The sequence below is a fragment of the Chiroxiphia lanceolata genome, chromosome 3 (assembly GCF_009829145.1).
Source record: "Chiroxiphia lanceolata isolate bChiLan1 chromosome 3, bChiLan1.pri, whole genome shotgun sequence".
NCBI classification, from domain to species: domain Eukaryota; kingdom Metazoa; phylum Chordata; class Aves; order Passeriformes; family Pipridae; genus Chiroxiphia; species Chiroxiphia lanceolata.
In genome coordinates, this window is record NC_045639.1 from 64,074,331 (window position 1) to 64,100,354 (window position 26,024).

The 26,024-nt window shown below is 35.7% G+C and overlaps 1 protein-coding gene across 3 annotated transcripts in view; it reads left to right on the forward strand.

Annotated features, from left to right (window-relative positions):
* Positions 1-26,024, forward strand: part of TRDN (triadin) — a 111,426-nt gene that overhangs the window by 47,167 nt on the left and 38,235 nt on the right. For 2 of the 3 annotated variants that reach the window (XM_032683806.1, XM_032683807.1), the window contains 3 exons: positions 11,692-11,742; positions 18,403-18,462; positions 22,031-22,090. In XM_032683806.1, the coding sequence (XP_032539697.1) occupies positions 11,692-11,742; positions 18,403-18,462; positions 22,031-22,090 (171 nt within the window). Of the gene's footprint in view, positions 1-11,691; positions 11,743-18,402; positions 18,463-22,030; positions 22,091-23,473; positions 23,534-26,024 lie in introns of all 3 variants that reach the window. The other variant, XM_032683808.1, reaches the window with a different exon arrangement.

A 26,024-nucleotide genomic window follows, 5' to 3' on the forward strand; every position in this document is an offset into this window, starting at 1 on the left:
CAATCCCTTGGAAATACCAGTGCAGAGTACTGCATGGCTGTTCAGTGACAGGTAGCTCTGAGCCCCTCAGAGCTGTTCCTGCCTCTCTGCAGACTTCTCTTAAAATTGTATAAACATCAAAAGCTGAATTACCAGCACTTTAGCCTAAACAAAAGTTTTCTGAGAGCTCTGTGATACAGTCTAGTCAACAGCTTTTCTACTTAGGCAGTGAAATTTATTCCCAGAGCTAAAGCTCATGAGCGCAGAAGGCAAAGCCCTGGGAGGTGAGCCGAGGGCTCAGGTGAGCTCCTGCAGATAACACTCTAACAAACATCTGTTCTCCCAGCACAGGGTGCAGATCTCTTTGAGTAGTTTTTCTTAACTAATGTATGCTGTTGTCTGTATGGTCCAGAAATAAGACTTCCAGAAGAAAAGCTTTCTAAAACAGAGCGTTGCATCAGTCATTTTTCCAACAAGGCTGCTGTTAGGACTGGACCCAAAGGAGGACCACTACACAAATAAACCAGGAAACTTCTTGGGTAGCTAGATCCATGAAATCAGAAACAAATATTTTAGTTATGGTGTGTTCTCTGGTGTATGTAAAGGACCATTTCTGCATCAAAGTCCCTTCCCTTCTGAGCAGGAATTTTATCCATAGCTTTGTGAATGGTCTTTCTTTGCTTATGGCTTTTGAACATCCTAAAAAAGAAAAAAAAAGACACAGTGAGATTGTGCAATACACTACTGCTGTCTCTAGAAGATGAACAGATTAATATTTTTCACATTTTTATAGAAAACCTCTCTCAAATTTCACTCTGGAAATGTGCATTATGGGATGCTATGCCTGCTTTTTAACTATTTGTATTGGATTTAATCCACAGTTATTCCGGTTTTCATGAACAGGATGAGAATTTGTTTAAAAATTGTCATACTTATTTTGAGTGTGTGGACAAGCCTTCACACTTTTGCATTGTTGACTAGCAACCTTTGTGAACGCTAAAAGGTTTGCATAAAATTTACTTTATAATGGAATAGAGTAACTGGAAAAAATAAGAAGATCGATGGTATCACAATGCAATTAAATATTGGAAAAAAACTCAAGGGAAGTGGCAAGGACACTGACTAGTCATGAAAGAAGAAAAGCCTAATGATAATTATGATCTGAAAGAAAGCAAAGATCACTTTCCTAGAGATGTAAATTGAAAGTAAAGGTAATAGAAGTACAAGTAATGACAATGGGCTTCTGCAGGCAATGGGACTAATATCAGCTTCAGAATCCTTTAGAAAGGATGAAAATATCTCTCAAGCACCTTTTTTATTGCAATTATTTTTGCCAGTCCAAGTCTTATCACTAATGTTTATCTTTAATAATTGGAAAAGAATGAACATTTAATATTGTCTAGAAAAGCAATGTTCTTCAACGGACATAGTGAAAGATTATTCTGTAGTCTTTAACAATGCATATTTTCAATATACTAAAGCTGTAGGGTATTTTCACAAAAGACATAGAGAATTTTAATTCTTTCTTGCAGGCTTAATATGTTTTTGGCTTAATTTCTTTCTACAACAGATATGACTGATCATGTTCTTCATTTTTTCATGTTATTCATTATCTGACAGCTGCATGTTTTGTCATATTTTGATCCCTTTTACTAGAAATTATTGTTATAAAAAAAAGAGAGAAATTTTTATTTTTTTTTCTTTTTTGACACTGCTGGCATCAGTTGTGAGTTTCAAAAAGAGCTGAGAAATCTAGTGAACAAAACTGGAAATAAAGATCTGTAATAAAGCAAGTGCAGACACTTCAGCATTGACAACCATGGCTAAAAATGTTATTATTAAACTGTAAATAATTTTCACTTCAATAAACACAAATCATTTAAAAAGTAGACTAAGAAATAAAGCACCATCATGACAGTGTTATCCATCTCTGTATTACCAAAAAGTTTTTTAATTAGCATAATATTATTCTTATTGACAATCAAAAGAAACTTGATTTCCTTGAGGTAGAGATGGATCTCTAATTTTCTGTTAGACTACATATGAGATAGAAAAATGCTTTAATAGAAATTTCTGTTAAAGGTTGCAAGAAATTTTGGAAAATGCAAATAATTTTTTTGGAAAAGCACCTTAGCCTTCTGTCTTCAGTTCAAATGAGAATATCCTTGCCTGAGTAATAAGCTGGTTACTAATATGCTGAAGACATACATGTCAGGCTCTTAAAATGTGGTAACTTCTAAAGGTATAGTCAGTTACTCTGAGTTACCCTCAGCAACTCTGGCCAAGGTCCAACTCCCCCAGACCTGACTCCAGACACCCATCCCTACTAACCCCTTCTGCATCCCAAGGTTAGAACAGTCAGAATTTATTCAGCACAATGTATCTGCTTGTTCAGACCTGGATATTGATCTGTGTTAACAATGACAAACAAAGTGCTCCCAAAAGGAAGGGTTCTCAGGCCAGACCATTTCCTAGATTTCCTTTTAAGAATAATCAAGCAAACACCTACAACTTTGTTGTAGGGAAAGGGGAGGGGTAGGAACAACCTGCTTAGAGAAGACTGGTAGGGAATTTGTTAATTTGGATTTGAAAGCAGTTTTGGTATACTAGCCTGTATAAGTCTAAAAAGAACTGGTTTTGGTATCCAGGTAGGGTAGGGAAAAACATACTGACAAATTCTTAAGTATTAGTCCTGCAATTTAAAATGTGTGTTAGATTGCTTTTACCTATTTACATACCTAAGAATGTAAGATCAGACCAAAAGTTCAGTTTACTCACTGGATAGGACAGAAGTCCTTATTGCTGCCCAAGAGCGACCAGTGCAAATGCATCAGGAAGCCCAAAAAATTCTCCATACTCCAAGCATTTTCCCCAGTGAGGGGACAGTTTTTGCATCTCTGTAATCCACCTACCACTTCCTGTGAACCCAAGGCTACAGACAGTTTGGAAATGGACTAGAGAAAATAAATTCAGAATACCATAGAAGCAACCTGAAAACTGTGTTAAGATATATGTATCTTAAAAAATAATTATGCATTTTCATTCATCCCTAAAGTATATACCTATTTGTACTGGTAATGCGTTCTGAATTGAGTTTCTTTTATGTTGCCGCGTGATAATGTTCACTTTTCTGTATATGAGTTGCTGTTACAGATCTCTCTAAAAGGCTTTCACTGTCTCCCTAGGCTACATTTTGCTACAAAGCATTTTGCATATCTTTGTGTAAAGTAGACCCCGTCTTAAAAGATGGAAATCATTGATTGGTTCAATTCTCAGATGTTAAACTGCTGTTCCAGATATGTATGTTCTGCATTTTTCATTTTTGCGGCATCCATTTCTGTTATTAATGTTCTTTTAACAATCTCATCTTGTTTTACTTAGGCTGATCAATGCAGCAATAACATATCCACCACAAAATAACGTTTTATAATGGAAAGAAAATATTTTCCATATTATCCAGATGAAACAATACTGTATACCACCAGGGAATAGTGATGTTCAATTATAGTTCTTTTGCCTATTGCAGAATTGTGATTGGGTTTCAACTTCAGTTGAAAAATTTTAATACAAACTTACCAACTATATTTTAAAAGATAGAGAGAGAACTTTGAGCCACAAGGCTAGTAGGAACCCCTGACAGAAGTGTAGCAGAAGAGAGGTTTGCAGCTGTTTAAATTATCCTCTTAAATCAAAGAAAACCTGAAGTGAAGCTATCCATGCTACTTTCATGAAAATCTTCATTTGTACCCTGTCTATGGAACCTTAGGGAGGTTCTCACTCTGAGAAGAGGGGGCATTAGGAAGATGCCCTGCTGGCTGGAGTATGCTGTGCTTGAGACAGAGTAAATTCCTGGCCTGGAAAATGAAAAATTTTTTCCAAAACTCAGTTAAACCCACAGCATCAAAACTGAAGGTGCTGCATACTTTTCTGAGTAAACTCAAATCTACTCACAGCTACTGCTATTCCAAGGAGATGATATAGCAAGTCCAGCCCATGTTCATGACCACAGAAACTTCTCTCTTCTGCACACCAAACCCCTAAAATAAAATCAGTTGGATCTAGAAGTGATTGAATTTATAGGAATGTATATTTTCACACTAATTTGGTAAGGTAGAATCTGCACTGCTGATGTTTTTAAAAGCTGAGTAGAGTAACTGTGGTTAGTCTTGTGATTTCTTTTTTTCTATTTTTTCCTCCTTTCACAAAAAACAACAACAACAACAAACAAACAAAAAACCCAAAACAAACAACAAAAACCAAAACCATCTAACCAATCAAACAAACAATAAAAACTACAAAAAAACCCCTATTAAATAGATTCACATGGGAAAATATTTCTTCGATACTAATCAAAATTAAAGATTTTATGTATTGCTGTTTGTATAAAATTTTGCCCTACTAAGAGGTCTACAAGTCTTGCCTGGAATTTTTCTCTATAAAAGTATAGTCTATTAAAGGCAGACTGATAAAATTGATTATGAAATTTAAAAACTGAAATTATTTAAATACAATTTAAAATTGGTCCAATAACAACTTTGTAGGCTAGAATCCATAAAGAGAAGCTTACCAAGAAAATTTCGTGTTCCACAGAAGGAAAATAAAACCTGGTTTTGATCACATGGCTCTATCTCTGATGTATTAGGGTTAAGGGTTTTGCTGTGTTTTGTTTTGGTTTTTGCTTTTAATCAAAGTGCAATTAGCATTTATTTTACATTTCAGAACCGAGGTACCAGGTTGCAGTCTGGAAATGAAAAATATAGTCTTAACATATTTTCATACTAGGAATAAAAATTAATTTTATGTGAAAAATGTTTTGGATTGAAGGTCTTTTAATACATTCCCCTTTTAATTCTTTCAAAAGCACAGTCACTGAAATTCCACCAGATAAAAGTCTGTGTATGGTCTTCCTGAAGAATGCTGTTTACCAGACAATTAGTCAAAGATAATTGCAAGTACCCCCCTTCCCATAAAAACCTTTCTGATAAGATATTGCTTTTCTACTTCAACTGGAAACCTTACCAGAGGGAAATTAAAACTAAAGAAAAATAAAAAAAATATTTAGGCTTTAGAAAGAAATGAAAAATGGTTGTGCACCGTGTTAAGTTCTGTTTGCCTTGGTAAACTGAGGATTTCTAACTGGAATTAGCCACAACCATTCCATTTACTTTCTTTTCCATTTTACCTCAGCTCTTTGGGAAAAATATTTTTTCCCTATTTTCTTAAAAGACAATTTTGTATTGAAATAATTAGTGATATTACATTTTTAAGAAGCCCTGGTAGATACACGAAAATGCCCAAATATATAATAACAAATAGAAAGGTCAATAACACCAATCTGTGATTTGGTGACAAAATGTTTTCAATAAGTACATAGTAATACAGTGATACACTTCTAGTTACCATTAATTGCTTAAGCTATTTTATTCTATAGCAGAAGGAAGGCTGTTTCAAACACAGCAATATAAAAAAAAATATGTACATGTTTAATTATCTTTGACATAATGAGAAAAAGAGGACTGGAAAAAGTTCAGTTTAGAAAACTGGAGATCAAGAAAGAGTGACTCATAATAAAATATTTAGTAAGGCTGGGATGTTTTGCTGTTATGAAAATAACAAGCATCCTGTCTGCAAATGCCTTCCTAACAATGCATCTCCCTTGCTGTATTCTTGTAAAAGTAAAAATAAAATAAAACATCACCCTGGAATGAAAGCCCTCTTCAGCATGAGGATGAAGATGTCAGTATGTCATCTACAGTAAATTTTTTTTATAGACCAGTGAAACTTCAATAGTTCGGAAACAATTGAATATCTGTTGAACTGGGATCCAATCTATTCATTTTTGTCCTTTATCTTACAAAGAGGGCTTAATATATGCTAAATCCCTGTGTTCTTGGGGGAACATAAAGCCTACTTGCTCCCTGTATGTTACTCAAGATAGGTAAATTGTCCAGAAATATTTGAGGGTCGTGTTCTCTGTATCTCTGATAGCAGCTTAGTGAAATCAAACAAAGTACGAAGTGTAGGAAATAAAGACAACTAAGGTGAAGAAGCTGAACTTTGCTGAATAGGACCCATCAATGTCACTTCACAGCAATGTTCATAATTTAGAACAACATGTTGATTTGGATAAATATTCACTAGAGCAGAGGGTTCAGACCAAGAAGAATGAGAAGCGATGCTGTGTGAGCCCTGTCAACAGTAGTGTCATACAGCAAATGAAAGAGACACTGTATAATTCTGCAAAATATAAAAGAAAGAAAAAAAAAGAAAAAAACCATCTTTATTCTCACTCTAAATTCTATTTTTTATTTCCAAAGAGAAGGATAAACAATTCTGAAATGATACTTAAGAGGCACTGTGGCCTGGTATCTCATGCAGTGAATGAGCACACCAAGTGTTCAGCATTTTCATCAATAAGAGCAATTTGTCCCTGTTGCATTTTCAAGAAAGGTCTTACAACACATAACTTCAGAAAGCGTTATTATGTACCCCAACCTGAAGTTTCTATGAATCCCCAGAATAGGGCAAGATCTAAGAAAACTGTGCTACTAGCAAGCTGGTAGAGAAGTCACCTGAATAAGTCATATGTGTCACTCGGACCTTCCAATACTGAATGCTAGTATTAAAGGTCTTCTGTTATGCTGTCTTTAGGTCCTTGATACAGGCACAATACACTAATTTAATTCCTCAAATATTTCCTGCTGCTTTTTTCTTTCTTTTTTTTTTTTTCCCTGTGATTTTTGGCTGTTGCAAAATTTGTTTTGGTTTTATTGTGGATTTTCTTTTCATCCCTCTAGAGTACAGCTACGTGATCTATTAGTAGTTAGCTAGAAGTTGCTCTAGCTTCCTTTCTTCTCCTCCTAGCCCCACAAGAATAACTGTCACCCTCACCAGCTGGTACTATCTGGATTAAAAATAGACATCAGCTGCACAATTGCAAATTTCTCCTGAGGATACCAACAGCAAGAGAGTTGCCTAAAATTCTTCATACAGACAGCATCTAAAAACACATTAGAAATGACATCTCTCTCATCTTCTAAAACTCTTAACACTACTCACTCTTGCCTTGCCCTCAGTGTCTATTTCCACCAAGTCTTCAGCTGCCTGCTACCAATTAGTCTTGATAACCTAACAAGGATATAGCCCCATTAAATTGCTGGCAATAGCTGTAAGAGTTTTAACTGCTCAAAAGCAAATCATTAGCCTCTGGCGCACCAGGACTCTGAATTGGACTCATTTTCCTTTTCACACTTAGATATTTATGAGAGAAAGAATGTCAAAGCACTAAAGGGGTATAGTGCTGTTTTACCTGTAACAGATTATGAAAAAGACAACCACCTGGTAAAATTTCCACAGAAAAAATGCTTTTTCATTTTGCATAAAATTCCACGTGCTTAATTATACCTTTAAAATCTAGATATATTAAAACTACATTCTATGCTCATTGTAGCATTTAAGCAGAAACAGGATGGCTTTAAGAATGAAGGGACAATCGTCAGGGCTTGAATGGAATGTCAGGGCTTAGGGTTAAATTCCCAGTTCCTTTGCTGACTTTGTGGGTTACATTCAGTAAAGCATTCTTGTATTTCAAATGAGAACAATAATCCTTTTTTTTTTCTCACTTTGTCTCTCATATCATTGACATTTTTAATATGGTTTATTGGGATTTTTTAAAGGTATATTTCATATGTAAGATGAAAACTCAGCAGAGGATAAGGTTTAGGGCCTGTTTTAACAATTGCAGAACAATAGCCTGTTTTAACAATGCTAGTCACCACTTTATCCTCTAATGAAGCAAGATGCAGGGCTGTGCTTTCCCACTAGTAGAAGGAATGTAGCCCTCAAAGTTTGAACCTCTGTGTTACAGAGGTGGGATATTTATACTGTGTTATAACCCCATGTGGTGCCTAAAGTAATTAATGTGGTCTGAGGCTCCTAAATGCTATCATAATACAATACAACTAAAATAGCTAAGAATAATGTCATCTATTTTACCATGTTAAAAAAAGGAGATAATGAACAATCAAAATCAGAAACACAAACACAGACAAAGAAGGGAACCAGGACCAGGAGAATCTCCTCATTCCCTACCATGAAGGGCTGTGCTCTTCATTCACACTGATGTAAACCTGCAAGTGCTGACATACTATCTCACATGGATTCAAGGGACTGTAATTATTTTCTCCCATCCTGATCTTCCTGGAGCTGGAGTGTGTGGCCAGTACTGTGTTGTCATTAGACACTGTCAAATGCTGTTAATGAAAATTAGCTGGGTGAGGGATGGGGGAAGCTAGTGCCCAGACTATGTGGTCAGCAGGGATTTTCAGTAAAGCTGCCTGCAATGCTGATCCTCAGCTGATTATGAGGGTCTGCCTTGGGTCAACAATATATAGATATATCAGCCTGCTAACAATATAGTCAACTGTGTCTCCTTTGAGCGTCTTGAAATTGTCAGTGAGAAGACTACTAGCTTCCCTTCTTGGAGTTATTTAAAATAATCACCCTGCCTGTTCTGTGTATCTGCACAAGACCTGAGGTCTAGAGAAGTCGGCATCAAGCAGTATCCATATTTAAGGAAATAAAGTACTTATCCATTCAAAACCGAAGAAACACAAGGAGAAAGATAATTTATCATGTCTGCTTAATAACTTAAGAAAACAAACAATGAAATATGGCTTTTAAAATACATACTCTTTTACAATAATTTAATAAACCATGCTGTCATCTCATAAAGAATCTGGATGGTTGCTGTGGTGACAAAGATTATCCTTGTTGCTGCTTGATTCTATCATTTTTCTAAACAAAAACTCGTAATATTTAGGATTTATAAACAATGTGTCATTGATAGAGATAAATTACGTGCTTTAAACTGGCCATGTAAGTCTTCTACGGTATTACAGCCACTTTCTCAACTCAGCAATAAGATATGATATGATTACTAGAAAATTAAGGCTATTTGTCATGAAAGATGAAGCAGAGAGTATCAGAACTCTCAGAACAACAACAACAAAAAATATCCAATAATCTAATGCCTTTCCTCATTTTAAATATTTTGAAGTTAGTAAACAGTCACTATTTTCTATCTTGTGAATTAATCCAGAACAGCTTATACTGAGATGAGATTTATTTGTGCTGGGAAAATTTCTGTCGTAATGTAGCAGAATTGATGTGTTCCAGGCTGCAATATTTTATAATGGTTCAGACTATAATGGAGAGTTTGTAAAGATATCTTAATTATGGGATGCTTCGCAATATATAAAAGCATATATGCACACACTAGTGTATTATGAAGGCATATTTAACTTCAAGGAATTTCTGTATGGTTTTTTGTATGTGTGGTATCCTAATGTAACAGGGAGTTAGATGAGATTCTCAGTGCAGTTGTCTAGAAAGTATCTTTTTGTGCACCATACTGAAATATTTGTGTAAAGCAAGCTTCACTGCTGATACAATGTGAGCCTAATTTAGACAACCAGTTGTACAGTCGTTGCTCCATACATATTTTGCAGTCAAACTAGCAATAAATTTCCTAAACCCACAGTAATTTTGCAGCCATTTTTCATTAATTTTTTTGATTAAAAAATGTTTATACTTATTTTTTCAAGAAGAATACACCTATCTTCTGTAGTGAGACACATACATATGTAGTGAGACACATACAGATGATGAAAACACAGCGGAGCTGAGGCATTTTAAGGCAAGCAAGGATTATGTGTCTGTGTGAATGCCTCTTACCGGAAGAATATGATTTATCACTTAGTGGGTTATGTTCACTTCTGTGTGTAGGGTGACCTCTTGAATTGGGTGAGATATGTCTCAACTGTATGTTGCAATGTAGAGGAAGTGACTCAGCCTTCATTAAGTCCTCTGAGTCAATGTTTGGAGGCAATCTGGAGCAATGGCATGGAGAATTTCTCAGATGTCCCCAGAATTAGGGAGCAATCCTCCAACTGTTCTTGTCTTGCACCATTCCTACCACTTATGTTACCTAAACTAGTTCATGCATCCATTTAAGCAGAAGAAATCTCAATTGAAATAAAATATTCTCACATAGATGAAGAAAGAAAAGTGATCCAGGTTCAGCTGATATACAGTAAATCAGTAGAGTATATTTCTTCCTAATCACAGCCTTTGAGGTTTATAGAACAATAAATGAACTACACACCCAGGCTGAAAAGAGCAAGATGAAAAATAAATAAAAAGTCCCTTTAGCTTAATGACATCATATAATTAGCTTAGTTATGCTGCCATGCACTAGCGACTAACAGTGGTATGTATTTTACCTGTTCTTACTCTTTATCTCGGTGAAATAAGGTCCTCTATGTGAAGAAAACATAGGATGATGCTATAGAATAGTTATGTTTTTGCAAACCAGACACAATCATTATTTCAGACACCAAATACTATCTAATAAAAATATTCTGTATTTCTTTTCAAAGACCTATACAAAGATTTGGGGAGGGAAAGTTCCATTTTCTACTGGGTTTGTTTGGCAATGTACATCCTGTTACAACCTGAGAAAATAACTAAGGTTGTAAGTGGAAGATTTCAGTTGTCTTCAATAGACATTAAAGTAGCTCCTTAGAGTTGAGATGTAATATGCATAACTTTTTTCTGTTAGATTAACTTTGGGGTCAGTGTTCTTCTTATTTAGACCCTGCAGACAAAAAGTAACACTGAAAAACAAGGAGGCACCTCCCACAGTCTAGTGAGATCTGCATTTGCTTTTGTCAAGAACAAATATGATCCAATATTTTATACCAGTTTCCTACTGCAGGAAGTATATGCACAATACCATAAAAAAGGCACTCAGTATAGTCTTAATGAAGTTATTATACACCTATTAAAAATACCCTTTAAATTTCTATAACTACATGCCAAAAGGGCTATGAAAGCTTGATTTAGTTGTTTGATCTTTCTTAAATTCAACATTTTTCATTTTCAATATTATCCTGGTTTTGGAACAATAAGGACAGTAGAAAAATGCTTATGGAGGCATATAGCGTAATTTAATATAAATATTATAGTTGAAGATTTTTGTTCAAAAGAGATGGCATAAAAAGTGCAGATAAAAGCTGTAGCTGCTTCCTCTTCTAACAAGGTAGTTCTCAGTGCTTTGTTATACAGTATGATTAAAATGTCGTTCTGCCAGATGATGATCCCTAATCTGGAAACTTATATCTCTGTAATTTGTAGAGAGCATTGAGTCTACCTTTTATTGTGTGTTGGAGATACCAGCTCAGTATGTGAGCTTTAAAAATTTTATAAAACATAACAAAAAGAACATTTTTTTCCCTTCCAAAGGTAATTTGGAAAACATACAATGCTAATCTTGGTAAACAACTCAAGACACATACAGGAAATATTTAGTAAAAGCATATTTTTTCTGTTTCATGACCAACATGTTTCTGTATACAGATCAGCAAAACCTCTTCTTGCCTTTAAAAGTAGCTATATGGCTCAATTAAAAACAGAATAATTATTAAAGACGCTTAATGCTGTGATTTTTATCCATATATATTGTCTGTGTATGTATATATAAAATTGAACGATACTGTATGTAATTCTGAATATGCAGATGATAAAGCCACAGTTCTGCTATAATAATTGAAGCATTAGCACTTTTTAATGTTTTATTATGAGAATGCATCTGATATTTTTGTGTGTGAAAATTATTTTGAAATTGATAAATCTGCATTTCGTTGTTTTCAGAAATTCAAAAAGAGAAAACGGAGAGACACGAAAAACGAACACCAACAAAGGGTAACTTTGTTTTTTTGTCTGTTTACCTACATATATGTATGTAATTTACAGTGTCTTTGTTAACTATGTTACCACCATTGTATTGTAAAAGCATCCAAAGATCAGTTGGCACTGACTGTAAAAGATCAAAAAATTCTGTATATCTTAGCAGTAACAAAAATAATGTAATTTTATGTTTGTGTGGCTATATTGTAAATGCAAATTCTTAATAAGATTCTCTCAGACCAAACTTTTCCAGTAATCTTTTTTTCTAGCATAAGTGCAAAAAGTAGAGTGTTGATGAAAATTCCTCTAGTGCAAAAGGCATGAAGTGTGTTAGGTAAGGAAGAAAGTAAGTTTATAGGCCAGTGGGTGCCATCCAAGTTAAAAAGTCATAGTAAAAAGTGAGCCAGGTGTGTATCAGAGATAAGAAAGGCCTCCATTTTAAGAACCTACTCTTTTTCAGACTGTTTAATCTCTTATAACTGGCACTTTCCAAAAATCCACAGAGGGACTGGTTTGGACTGGTTTTCAGAGGTCATGTAAACAAAGAAGTTTCCCTGGGATGTGTGCAGATTTTTTGCCTAAGAAAGCTCTCCTGTAAAGGTTAGGCCACAAAAAACTTGATGAGCACCCCTCTGATGCACCAGTGCTGTGCTTGGTAATGGCAGGAGGAAGCAAGGAGGAATCTTATTAAATGTAGTAGTTATACACATACACTCACACACAATTACATTCATTTCTATATATATTCTTACTATGTTCTTATAGTATTTTACACATCTTGAGCTAGCTTACCAGTTCTGTGTTAATCAGGGTCCTCTGGACTGCCTAGGACTGCTTCCCAACTACTAAGTAAATCACACTGGATCAAAATGAATTTTTTAGGGTACCAGTGGGCTAGTTAGGCAGTAACAAACTCAGATCCATTAGCAAGGCATCCAGTTATGGTCTTTTCAAGCACAATAATCTAAAAAAACAAATGGTGTTGCAGTCTTGACCAGAACAGCCAGTACCATTTCATATATATGGAATTACGCTGGTTTACATTAACCTTGCAGACATGATTACTAAGAAGTTGTAAATGCCAAAAAAAAAAAAAAATGTTCAGGTGTCATTAGTTAAGTCCCTTTATGTATGTGCCTGATAATGCAATCTTTAATTATACAATCAGTTACTGAAACACAAGACAAATAGTTTTTTCTGTTTTGTTTTCATGTTTAGTCCCAAAAATGCAACATGTATATAGAAGGATCAACTACTAGAAAACATTCTGTCTGGCTTCAGTCTAGAGTGGGATAAAGGCATGAATCTTTAGGGGAATTTTACTGTTGCCTTCTAAAATACCTTCAGGAAATACATACAAACATGATCTTTTGTTGTTATTAATAGGAAAAAACCAGAGGTAAAATGAATGTTTTTAATAACAGCAAACAACAGAAAGAATTTCAATTCTCCACCCAAACATGTGGGGACAATAGAGTTTTAAAACTAATTTAATTATGTATATATTTTCTAATAGTCAAACCCTTTCATTCCAAGTCCCATAATTTACAGTGGTGTTCCATTCATAAGACTCATTTTGGAAAGATTGAACCGAAATATGAGGAATAGTTGTAATGAATAAAAATCCCAGATGGAAGTGGCTGAAATTATGAGATTCTAACAGTATTGAGAACCAGGCAAACTTGTGCCCTAAAATTTGCTTTTAATTAAATATTTTGAAAAACTACCAGCAATAATGTCCATTTCAATTACTGTAGTAAATTTAATCCTGGAAAGAAGAAATACTGTGAGAAATAATTCCACAAAGCAGTTGGTCATGCTTAAGAACCCTGATATCAAATTATTCAATGATTATGTGTACACATAAGCACAAATTCACTGCAAAACAGGGTCTTTCCAATTTGGTATTTGATGTATTAGTACTTTCACAAGGGTCAGTGGCACCCTGGACCGTATGAGCAGGAGTTTGGCCAGTCAGCGGAGGCAAGGGATTAATTATCCCCCTTCACTAAACTCTCCTGAGACCACATCTAGATACTGCCAGTTCTGGGCCTCCCAATTCAGGAAAGACATCCATAAACTGGGGCAAGTTCAGTGTGGGGCCACTGCAGCGGCCAAGGCTGGAGCAGTTGTCCTGAGGGGAGAGGATGACAGATGGTGCTGTCTCAGCCTGGGGCAGCTGTCTATTAGTCCATCATTTTGTGATACTTTGTAGATTTTGCAGGACTCTCAGCTGCTGCTGAAGGCTTCTCAAGGAATAGGTGTCATAATTATTATTGTTGCTAGCAATGAATAAGCTGTAACTGTGCCTTATGTTGTCAGCAAGTAAGAACAATAATAAAAAATATCAAGACAAAAGTATATGTAAGTTCTGTCTAATGGAAGGTCCAATGATAATTTCTGATTTTCATGGAAAAGTAATTGTCCTGCGTTTCTGGGAAATAGCTCTAATTACAACAGGTATTGAGACAAAATGAGAAAAGTTTGATTTACCATGTGTTTTTTCCCAAAATCACTTCACTAATACATTGGTGTTGGAGTAAGGTAAGGAAGAAAACAATATATGATGGCTACCTCTGACAGACATATTTTAAAACAGTGATTTTAGGACAGGTACACGTGTGCCTCTGGGTTAACACTAACCACACTGGGTTTTTTTCAGGAAGTATCTCTGAATTCAGGTTGATTTGACAAATAGAGTCCAGGCTCTTCAAGACTATTTCATTTACTATACATAGCATAATGGCTTGTTAATAAGACTGTACTGATAATGGAAATATTAAACATGCCAGAATAAAGCTCTCTGTATTTTAGCATATGTATAAATTATGAGATTATAAATACAAATATAGTGTGTCCCAATAATGTAATTTGCTGTAGCTGGAGGGCAAAGTATTTGAGACAGTTAAATAGATAAATAGACCTGGACCATATAAATCCATAGCATACTAGAAACCTACATAATTTGACCAAGTTAGCAAATTAAATGTTGTATTTTTAACACGGGACTGTCTAGCCTGATTTCTCAAGGTACAGCTACAAACGTGACTGCATTAACTTTAAACCAGAGAACATGGTACTGATAGTGATGTAGCTGTGGTTTCCTTAAATTACTGATTTGGACTTGGGAGTCTATGCCCCTCTCTAGACAAAGCTCTTTTTTTTTTTCAGTGTTCCTTCAAGAAGAATTAAGTTATAGCCATCTACAGTTACTTTACTTCCGAATGAAAGCATCTACACAGAGATTTAATGCTCTCTGACTAATGCACTGTAACTTCATTGTATTAGTTCATTTATCTTAACTTTCCTGAGAGTGCTGTTCTGTAGACAAGCACTTAGTCAGTTAGCTGGAGCAAGCAATCTCTGCTTCATGCTTACTGCACTCATCACCTAGCTTTAAACTAAGCAGCAGACTTAAGGCTTACTCAGATGGAAACTATTTTTACTTCCCTTTTGTATGGAACTAGTGCCTACTTACTGCATCTCTTATATTTGCACTTTCTGTTTTGGGGTGTGGAATGCCTTTGTGGAGAACTTTATGGGAAAAAAACTAAATCATATCCCCCTTTACTATGTCTTCAACTTGATGCAAATAAAATCTATCATGATGATTGAAATTTGGAAAATCCTCTCATATATATGCTATGTTTCTTTTTTTTAATTTTATGTGAAATAGATAGCAATATTAACTTTGGAATGCATTGTTAAATTACCTTAAAATTTTCCATAATGAGCTCCTATTTTAGATTACTTATAAATTTATCATACTCCAGTCACTGAGGATGAAATTTCTCATGCTCATCTTTTTGCCTCTGGCTGAATTTTCATTCAAAGACATATAAAAATGTTTCAGCAATTTCCAAAATCTAGGTTAGTGAAAATTAGGTTGGGGTGTTATATTTTTTTCCAGTGCTAATAACAGTTCCTTCTGAGTTTATGACTTTTGGTATTTGCAAAGAAGTACAAGAAAATTTCTTTTAAGTTGTGGAAAATTTTTAGCTTACACAATTATTATAAAACATGTTTTACTTATTCTTCTTAATTTTTTTTCTGGATGAATCCAGCATCCTATTAACAAAAGAGAAGAGGTGATCTTTAAATTACAAAGTGTGTCATAAAACAAATAAAATTGTTGAATTAAAGTCGAATGAACAGGTTTAGCTTCAGCATTTTTCAGCTGAAGAGTGTGTGACTGAGCAGCCTTAAAAATATTTTTTTATGCTTTCTTGTTTTCCTTTTTTTTTTTCTTTTTTATATATGGAAAAGAAAATCTGTTCGAGTCTAATTTGTTTCACAGTATGGCCAGCCTGGCTTATTCTAAAACCTAATGTTTGTACCGAGTGCTGCAGGCTTGAAAAAGGGCATGTATTAAGCCCTTTACAAAGAAATAGATATCCAAGTGACAAAATCTGGAAAAGATCTATAGACAGTAATGTATTTTCTATAACAGAGTTTTTAGGACTATATATGAAGCTGAACCCAAAACTTTTCAGGGGAGAGTTAATACGCTAAGAAATATCATATTTAAATTTGTCAGATCAAAATCTTCAGTGCATTTTGGTGGACTTACGACTGAAGAGTCAAAAATGGCCAGTCATCACAGTTCTGAAACATGAACATTTTAATTTTTGGCAGCACCTGCCCTTCCCAAATTAGGGAACCCATAACTCTGACAGTGTCCATAAGAGGTAATGGTAAACATTACAATCTGAGATTAGCAACCTCTGAGGCTATGGGTATATCAACACACAGGATAGGGCTCTTGAACTAACCAGAGATCACCTTCGGCCTATAACTGGGAGGAGAAAAATAGCTTATGCTTATGCCAGCCTGGTCTCTGCTTATCAACATTCCAGGCTCCCTGCCCAGATACATCAAGGTTTTTATTTCTCAAGAAGGGGCCAACTGATGCCTTCTCCACCGTTTTAGTTCTAGTCCACACCAATATTAATAACTTTATACATCTTAGTGCTTTATACTGCTTTGAGGATGTGAAGGAATCTTAAATTTTTCTGTCCACTTTCAGATCTGCTGACGCTCAATTCAGTTAGTGTCATTCAAGGCTCATTTTCTGGTGTTATGTTTTTTGTTTTGCTTTGGGTTTTTTTCTCCTCAAATCATGCCCACAGCAGTCTCTCTTGCACAAATAAGATATCCTGTAGCTAAAAACAAGCTTTCTGATTACAAGTCTGTTCTGAATAGTTCATCTGTGTTTTTTGGCATAGCCACTACAAGGGCTTTTGTCTGAATGTGCAAAAGCTCATGTTTCACTTACGTGGATCATCACAGAACTGTTGTTAGCAAAACTGTTCTGTTGCCCCAGCCAAAACAGACAATACACTGGTTTGAAGTGTTTTGCACAGAGCTAGCATCTGCTAATACAAATGTAAGATGTAAAAGCATGCTACAATTTCTGCAAAAAATATTCAGTAAGTTCTACATGGTATATATAGAGAGGAGAATGATTTTTCCTTGGTATGCTACTAGATGTCCTAAAGCACTTGAATGAGTTACAGCCTGTAATTCATTCAATAATACATTGCTGGTACTGCTGCATTTTTCACAGTCTGCTTTTTTTTAGTGTAAATTTGCTGTCCACATTTCTAAAGGCTTTGAAAAATCTCCCTTCAATCTCTTTCAACTGTACTGCTATTTGTTATCAACAATAATTTACCTGTTATGACTGGAAATGTATTTGGATAATGCAAACACATATAAGACATAATGAATTTACTGAATGTTCTGAATTATTTTTCTTATGGACAATGACCTATTTTTTAGTGCAGAAATACTTAACAAGTAATGCTTGTACTTCTGTGAAATGATGTTCGCTACAAAGCTGGTAAAACGAATGGATGAAAAAGCATTAATATGCTTGTGTATAAAGCTCACTGTTGTCTTCTAATCAAAGTTTTGCTTTCTGGGGTTTACTTGTTAAGAGAAACTTGAGTATTGAGAAGAAAATAATTTTTCCGTGAAATTGCAAAATTCTAGTCTTTTAGTAGTACAAGTTGACGAGGAATGACAAAGAATGAAGTGTCTACCTAAATCATTAAGATGTGGGATAGAGCCACACCAAAAAGCTGCATAGGCAATAGAGTCCATAAGGACTCATGTTTGCCTGCTTCTAGCAGGACATGCAGTCGGTTGTGTTTTGAACAGCTGCTCTTCTTGAAGTTATACTGATTAAAAGAGATGTTTTCTTGTTAATCTACCCTGTGACGGAAGTAGCAGCTAAAAATAAAGGAAAAATAGCATAGAAAGCAATATGCTGGCAGGTTTTTTGGTTAAGAATAGAAAGCAATGCTGTCAAGGACTGAAAATAATTTCTTCTGTCAGAAATCTTAGAGCCAGGGTGCTTGTGTAATGGGACCAAAACAGATCAGACAGATTGGATTAAGGTTGCTGAATAATCACTTCTTTCAGAAAAATATAGTCTAACATCTGAAAGCTTATTCAAAGAAAAATATTTCTCTTGGACCTGGAATTAAACATTGACATTAAGAAGGTCTATATATCATCAAGTACCCATGACTCAGAGCTAAAATCCATTATTTGAATTTACAAATGCTTTTCCTTGATAACTTTCGTGAGATAATAAGGGTACGTAATACCTCTAGATTACAAATTTATTGTGAGCTGGGTTGTATTTATTTATTTATTGTTTGTTTGTAGCAATTCACAGAGATAAACCTGAAAAACAAGAAAAAATTGAGAGGAAGGAACCCCTAAAGGGTATGTATTCAGCATTTTATATTTTTTACCTTTTTACCAGTGGTTCAAAATAGTCTAACCTATTGACTCCTAGACTGTTCTTGTAGATCCCAATTATGTTTAAGGACGGAGGAGGTGTTGTGAAAGCCAGCTGGAAGGAGAACAAGGACTTTAAAAGCACTTTGAATTCATCACTGTACAAAAAGTCTGAAATTATATCTGAATAAATTTTTACTACATTATTAACTTATGTCAAAGATGTCCAAAGCATAAATAGGTGCCTTTTTTATTCTTACCAGAGAATCACTGAATATTTTGAATTCTTGAATAAATCCAAGCATGATATTTGTCATTGAGAATACTCCTAGAAAAATGTACTGAGTAAGTTACAATATACCAGACATGGTCCCCGGAGACATTCTACTTTCGAGACCCTCCTTAGAAAAAAAAAAAAAATCCTTTGGATTCCTTTCAGAGATATTGGGGACAGGTTTTAGAGAGATTTATTAATTTTCTGTTGGTGGTGCATGTCAACAACTAATTAAGATCTGCCTGTTGCAGGAGTCAGAATCAGGATACAGCTTACTCTCTGCCCATGACTCATGACTTAGCTCTGGGTTCCAAGAGCTACCATCTCACCATTGCCTTTTGCAAGGCATATTGTAGCAAAATGAAACTTTGTTGTAGGGTACCTAATTGTCAAAACAATTTAAACCTCCTGAAAACATGTCTTTTGCAACAAATGTGGCTAATGTAGCCTTGGACTGGAGGAAGAAACACATTCTGGAAGAGCAGATAGACCAGCGGTCATAATAAATCACCCCAAAAAAGGGAAGACTGAATATTCAGCAACAACAGACTTATTCAGGCCAAGAACACAAGTCTCACAACTTGAGTGAATGTACATTTCCTGAAATCTGTGCTTGACTAGTCCTTTCTAATGATCTCTGATTAAAGCTTTCCCATTTTATGTAGGTAACTCAGAAAGCATTGAGTTAACAAGACTAAATTTAGAAGTTAAGTGCAGGCATATAAATTTAGGTTTCTGATGGAATGAATATTTATTACTAGAAAATGGAATGGTGGTAACATGAGGAATTTTTTCTGAAATTTTGAGAAACGACATTGCAAAACAAATAATGTCCGATATTAAAACACGAATGTGTCTTTAGGAGTTCAGTTATTATGTGGAAAACAGGAAACTCTTCAATTTGATTTCACAAGAGAACAATATTTAATGTTTTTTTAAGTTTCTTGAAATGGGAAAAAAATTATCCCATCCAATCTCAGACAATCAGTGAAAAAGAATAATGGCTATTATGCTAGAATCACAGAATATGCTGACTAGGAATGGATGCACAAAGATCATTGAGTCCAACCCTTAACCCTGCACCCATTCTCAAAAGTCACACAATGTCCCTGAGAGTATCATCCAAATGCTTCTTGAACTGTCAGGCTTGGTGCTGTGACCACTTCTCTGTTCCAGTACCCAACCCTCCGGGTGAAGAACCTTTTCTAATATCCAACCCAGACCTCCCCTGACACAACTTCAGGCCTTTCCCTTGTGTCCTGTCACTGGTCACCACAGAGAAGAGATCAGTGCCTGACCATCCTCTCCCCCTGACAAGGAAGTTGTAATTGCGCTGAGGTCTCCCCTCAGTCTCCTCCAGGCTGAACAGACCAAGAGATCTCAGCTGCTCCTCATATAACTTCCTCTCAAGTCCCTTCACCATCCTCACTGCCCTCCTGTAGATGCTCTCTAATAGCTTAATACCTTTCTTATACTGCAGTGCCCAAAACTTCACACAATATTCAAGGTGAGGCTGCACCAGTGAAGAGCAGAGAGGGACAATCTCCTGCCTGGACCGGCTGGTGATGCTTTACCTGATGCCCCCCAGGACACAGTTGACCCTCCTGGTTGCCAGGGCACTGCTGACTCATATTCAACTTGTTATCAACCAGGAACCCCAGGTCCCTTTCCGTGGCACTGCCTTCCAGCATCTCATTCCTTAGTCTGTATGTACATCCAGGGTTGCCCCATCCCAGGTGCAGAATCCAGCACTTTCCCTTGTCGAAATTCCTATGGTTGATGATTGTCCAGTCCTCAAATTTGTCAAGGTTTCTCTGCAAGGTCTCCCTGCCTTCGAGAGAGCCAACAGCTACTACAAGTTTTGTGTCATCTGCCAACTTGCTTAGTATCTCTTTCAGTCCTGCTGACTTAACTTGCCATAATTCCTATTAATATTCTGTTTACCTAATGGTATTTTATCTTAAAGTTAACATATTAGTTTTGTTTAGTGAAATATTGTCATAATTGCTTCTGAAACACTACTATGTGTAGAGACTCTGTATTCACAGCACTAAGAAACATTGCTTTCAGACTGTACATTAAATTTCAAAACAATGACTATGGATATGTGTCTTTCCAAGTCCCATTTCACTGTAGCATGGCAGGAAGACTCCAGAGACTGCATCCCTGTATTTTGACTGCTTATTTTCTACTCTAAACACATTCTCTTTTCAAGATATAGATAATGGAGAATGTAAATAGCATTCTATTCTAATTTATAATCAAATTCTGTGATGAAGTTTAGGAAAGTTATTTAATGACACAGGGAGTAATTAGAAGGGTCTCAGTCACTTAGAAATTACTTGGTCAGCTGTGTCAGGAACCCATTTTCATGTATTTCATCACTATATTGCTTAAAAAATGTGAAAGCTGGAATGTTCCCTACCATTCTTCTTTTGCTTCCACTTAGATACGGAATTCATGATACTGTAATGGAAGGTCATTATTTCCCCATGTTTGTCAAAGGGAGCTTTCCTAAGCTTGAATGAACTCTTCACAGGAGTTAAAGCTAGTCTGCAGTTTCACAGCTGACTTTTCTGAAGTGTTCTAAAATCTACATGTTTATTTTTAATTTTCTGGAAAATTATAGTGTAAAATCTTAACAAAAATGAGTGTAAAATGTGCTCTGAGTGGACAGCATAATGCAGTTTCCACTGTCATAATGTTAGTCTTCACTTTTTTTTGCACATACTGGGCATCTAATTATGGTTCTGAGATCATCATTGCCAGGGACTGATCTCAGCTAGTGTCCATTACTAGCTATCCATATCCATTACTGGTTATCCATTTCAAGTCATCTGGCAAGTGATAGATGCCTCATTTGTGCATGTGATGCTCTTATGCTCCAGGATCCGTTCCAGGAATTTTAAAACCTATGTCTCACAGAGTATGGAGTGGACAGGGTGAAGTCCTCTTTCTATTGCAGGCAGCAGCATTTACTGTGAACTCTGCCTTAGTCCTCAACAATTTTCTGAAAATCTGTCTTCAGGAATTGACAGACAATTGCAAGAGATGATGCTACTGTAATAAACAGCTGAAGCATGTTACCATGGCAGTAACTTGTTAGCCAGAGTTGGCTGCTAACACCCATGAAGTGTGATGTATGCTGCGCAAATATGCATGGGATAGCTCAGGAGTAACACAGTGTGCCATTTTGTCTCCTAAGGCTTAGGAATTATTTTTGATTCTTAAGTTTTTCCACTTTTTTTTTTTTAATATATATAACACTTTCTTTCCTAGTGACACATAAAGACAAACTGGAAAGACAAGAAAAACTTGAAAAAAAGGAAAGGCATGCAGGTAATTATTTAATGTCGGATTTTATTTCACATTTGGAGATATCCCAGAACTAATTCTCTACTCAATTTCCATTTATGTATCCCCCTTGATTGGGAAAAAAGTTATAGAATAATATGAATAAAAATTATGAGATTATATAAAGGTTTGTGGACTTACAGACCGAGTAGCATTTTGTATTCCTCCTGCAGGTTTTTTATTTTTTTTTCTGAAGAATGGAGATAATATATTTTGTACTCTGGATTAGTATAATCTCATGGTAATTGCTGAGTGTTTCCAGCACTCACAATAAGTATGGTTGCTAAGAGACTATGGTCATCCAAGAAAAAAATACCCGATAGACTGTAAACAAAGGTAATGAGGCAGACCATGAGAAAAAAAAAGCATTTTAAATACAATACCGTGTAGGGACATTTCAAAGGCATTGAATAGGGCAGGATTAATTCTTTTAGTACTTACTTGCAATAAAAAATGTCTAGCACTGTTTTATCTTCCACAGTTCTTACTTTCTTTTTAAACACCAACACAATGCTCATGCATACATTTTTGTGTTCTTAATATAATCTTATATATCAGAGTCAAACAGAGAGCTGAGTGTTTTCACACCCGTGGTCCCTCTAGGGAATATGAGCATATGCAAATATTGGTTCTGCATACTTGTGGACAAGTTACTGTGTAAATATTAATCACAAAAAATTAGCAAATCAGAGCCCACATAGGAGAATATTCCAGACTACCCACCACTCTGTGACTACTGTGCAACTCAGGTGTATTTTAAAACCTGAGCCAGAAATCTAGTCACTACAGTGTAGATAATTTGAATTTGTAAAGTGTAAATTAAAAGCAAACAAAAAGCCCCAAAGAGCATTAGTTATAATGTCATTGCAATTAGATCTGTAATTAATTATAATGTTAATCATTCATAGCTGGAAAAACTGTTAGTTGTTCTGTGGAGTTCAGCAAATTCTTCAGATATTAACCAAAGTTATAAACAAGAAAGCTCAAACATAACAATAAACTAAAATTAACCAATAAATTACATTATACAAATATATATTAAAGAAAAAAGAACCCCTAAACAACATCCGTAAGTATGACTCTTCTTGACTAGTTTCTTTCATGGGATTACAGTTGAGCTAGAAAGGCCACTCCTCCCCCAGCCAATGGCAAAGACCTCAGGAATGGTAGAAGAATTTTTGAAAGTTCGAATCTCATATTTTGGCATCAAGAGCAGACAGCAGCAGCTAAATCAATCTTTCGCATTCTTTGCATGGATAACCCTGGTGCCTAGTTGTGTTTCTTCATCTTTTTTTCTCCTCTTTCTCTCTTAAAATGCAACTTTCGTCTTCCTAAATGGCCATTAAGAATGTTGGTTTTTATTTCTAGCTATTCAAAAAGACAAACCTGAAAAGCCAGAAAAACCTGAAAAGAAAACACCTACTAAAGGTAACGCAGATTGTCTTCAGATATTGTACAATTTTAGATTTTCAATGCTTACATAGTGTAGGAGAGTGTGGAGATGAGTATTTAAAATATAAATCTCTTTCAGTTCATGCTGTACATTTTTTGGGTGTTCTAGCTTCTGCTTGAGCAGGTTTTGATCAACCTCTGAGTGAAGTCTTGCTCAGCATATATCTCTTGCTTAGCTCTCTTGTTTTGATGGACAGAGTTAATTACAAATCATTCTTACACAGCTAAGGAACTAAGCCTATTACTATTTTATTTGCATTCCACGATGCCTTTTCCTCAGCAATGGGATTCAGTAATTTGCCTGCAAAGTAGGTTTTCTCTTGTGTATCAGTTTTCAGTCTGATGCAGACCTAATGCAGGAGTGTTCACTGTCTCTCAGTCTGGGTCTTCCATCATATCCAAAAATAGATTTTCATTTTCTTGCTTTTATATTTTTCAGTAACATTTTAATTTCAGTACACGATTTGCACTGTCCTCCCTGGCAGAAGTGGCTTTGGTTACGATTTATATATCAACTAATTGCCATATATATTCTAAAGCAATATTGTGTGTGTGCAAGAGGTGAATTTTACTATTTTTTTGACTGATAATTCCATCTTAGCTACAATATGGACAGGGGATTTAAAAATCCAATCACCTTGTCCTATTATGCCATTTTTTAAAGACTAACATTTATTGTTGCTTGGCATTTGAATGTTTTTCTCTGAGGGTAAATATTTGTCTGAGGCAGACACTTCTTTAATGAAGTTTAGTTTCAGTCTTTGCTTCTTTTTACTTTACTCAGTTAACTCTTGAAAAAACACTATGCAATATGTCTTAGTATTGGTCTGTTATGACATTCAGATTACTTTCATGATGATGAGATACATAAATTAATTAGGTTTAATTTTAATCTGTTCGGACAGTACTTGACCATACTCTATGGAGAAAGGTAGAACAGAAGGTAGGAGTGAAGAAAAAGAGAAAGCAGAATGAAGACTTAAAAAATTTGGAAGGTAGCCATTGTCCAGTTTCTCTTTTAAAGGGATATTTGTTCATTTTTTCTACTTTCAGTGTACAGCTTGAAAATGTAGAGTTGGGGTTTTTTCCATAAAACAAAATCACACTGAAGTAATCCAGAGAAAATAAATGCCCAAAGCATCTGTGTAGATCTGAAAAGCAAATAATTTCCAAGAATCACTGAGATAGCTGATAATGAGCAGACAGTCTGTTTACCCATTTATCTTCTGCTAGCTAACCAAATAATCACTTAGAGCTTTAATGTGTTTAATAACAGCCATAACTCCAGTCACTGGCTGAAAAATTTTATTAAGACTTTGGATACTTTGTAGCTGAGGAGATTTACTGCTGCAATCTGACATACAGTCATGCTGCCCTCACTTGGGTAGTTTCCCTGCTGTGTGAGTCCCTACAGGTGGACTCAGGGCACCAGGGAAGTCGTTCTCAGTGTACTCAAAGGTGCATTTTTTCTTGCAATGTGCTACTGAGTTATCTATTGCTAGGCTCACCTTCCTTTTCTCATGGGTCTGCTCTAAACTAGATCAGCCACTAGCAGTGCTGAGGAGCTATTTCAACCACTTGCAGTCCCTAGGTAATGAGGATATTCAAGTCAGGCCAACCTCAGGGAATGGGTATCCTGAAAATTGGCTGCTTCCCCCACATTCAGCAGATTTTCTCTATTCTTAAAAAGACCAAAGGTAATTCTTCAGCCTCTATTAAAGGCTCCAGAAAGCCTCAGCGATATGAATGTTATTTAAACACATCATCTAAGAAACAGCTATCTTAAAAAAAACCAAACCCAAGTCTAAATATCAGTCGTAGCTCATACAGGCAGCAATTCCAGGATGGAGTTCAATAAGGCAGGATGTTGTTATTATGTAGTTGTCAGTTGAAACAAGTGTAATTAACTCTCAAGGCTGTTTTGTTCTGGCAATCTGTCTGGATGGTGACCAAGAGGGGAAAGATAGAAGTCTCTGCATAAAATTTTGTCAGCCTTTCTGCGACATAGCAGTGTGTGTTTACACAGCGTATCCTGTGCAGACATGAACTCACTCAAGCCGGGCTCTGAAGTGAGTGCCAGACTTGTGGCTGTGTTTGTGCAACAATGAGCCCAAGCTAAGAAAATCACCTTTCTGTAAGACAAATGTAGTCACACGGCTTCTTTTTGACTGGAGCACAAGAAGATCAAGTCCGTGTATTCTCGGAACTTGAGAGGAGCAAAATCGTATCTTCTGAAATATGCAGTATAAACGTTCCCAGTGAAGCTTGAGATCTGTGTGACAAATTTGGCTTCTGGTTAGAGACTCTCAAGAGATATTTTGAAGCTTTTTACCCCACTATGTAGACCTGAGAAAAAGAAGCAAGAATTTTGAAAACTGAAAAGCAGGAATTATAAGGAAATGTGAAATTTCCAGGGATATTGTTGTATTTTTGCAATATTTTCTCATTCTTTGTGAGGTCTTTTCCC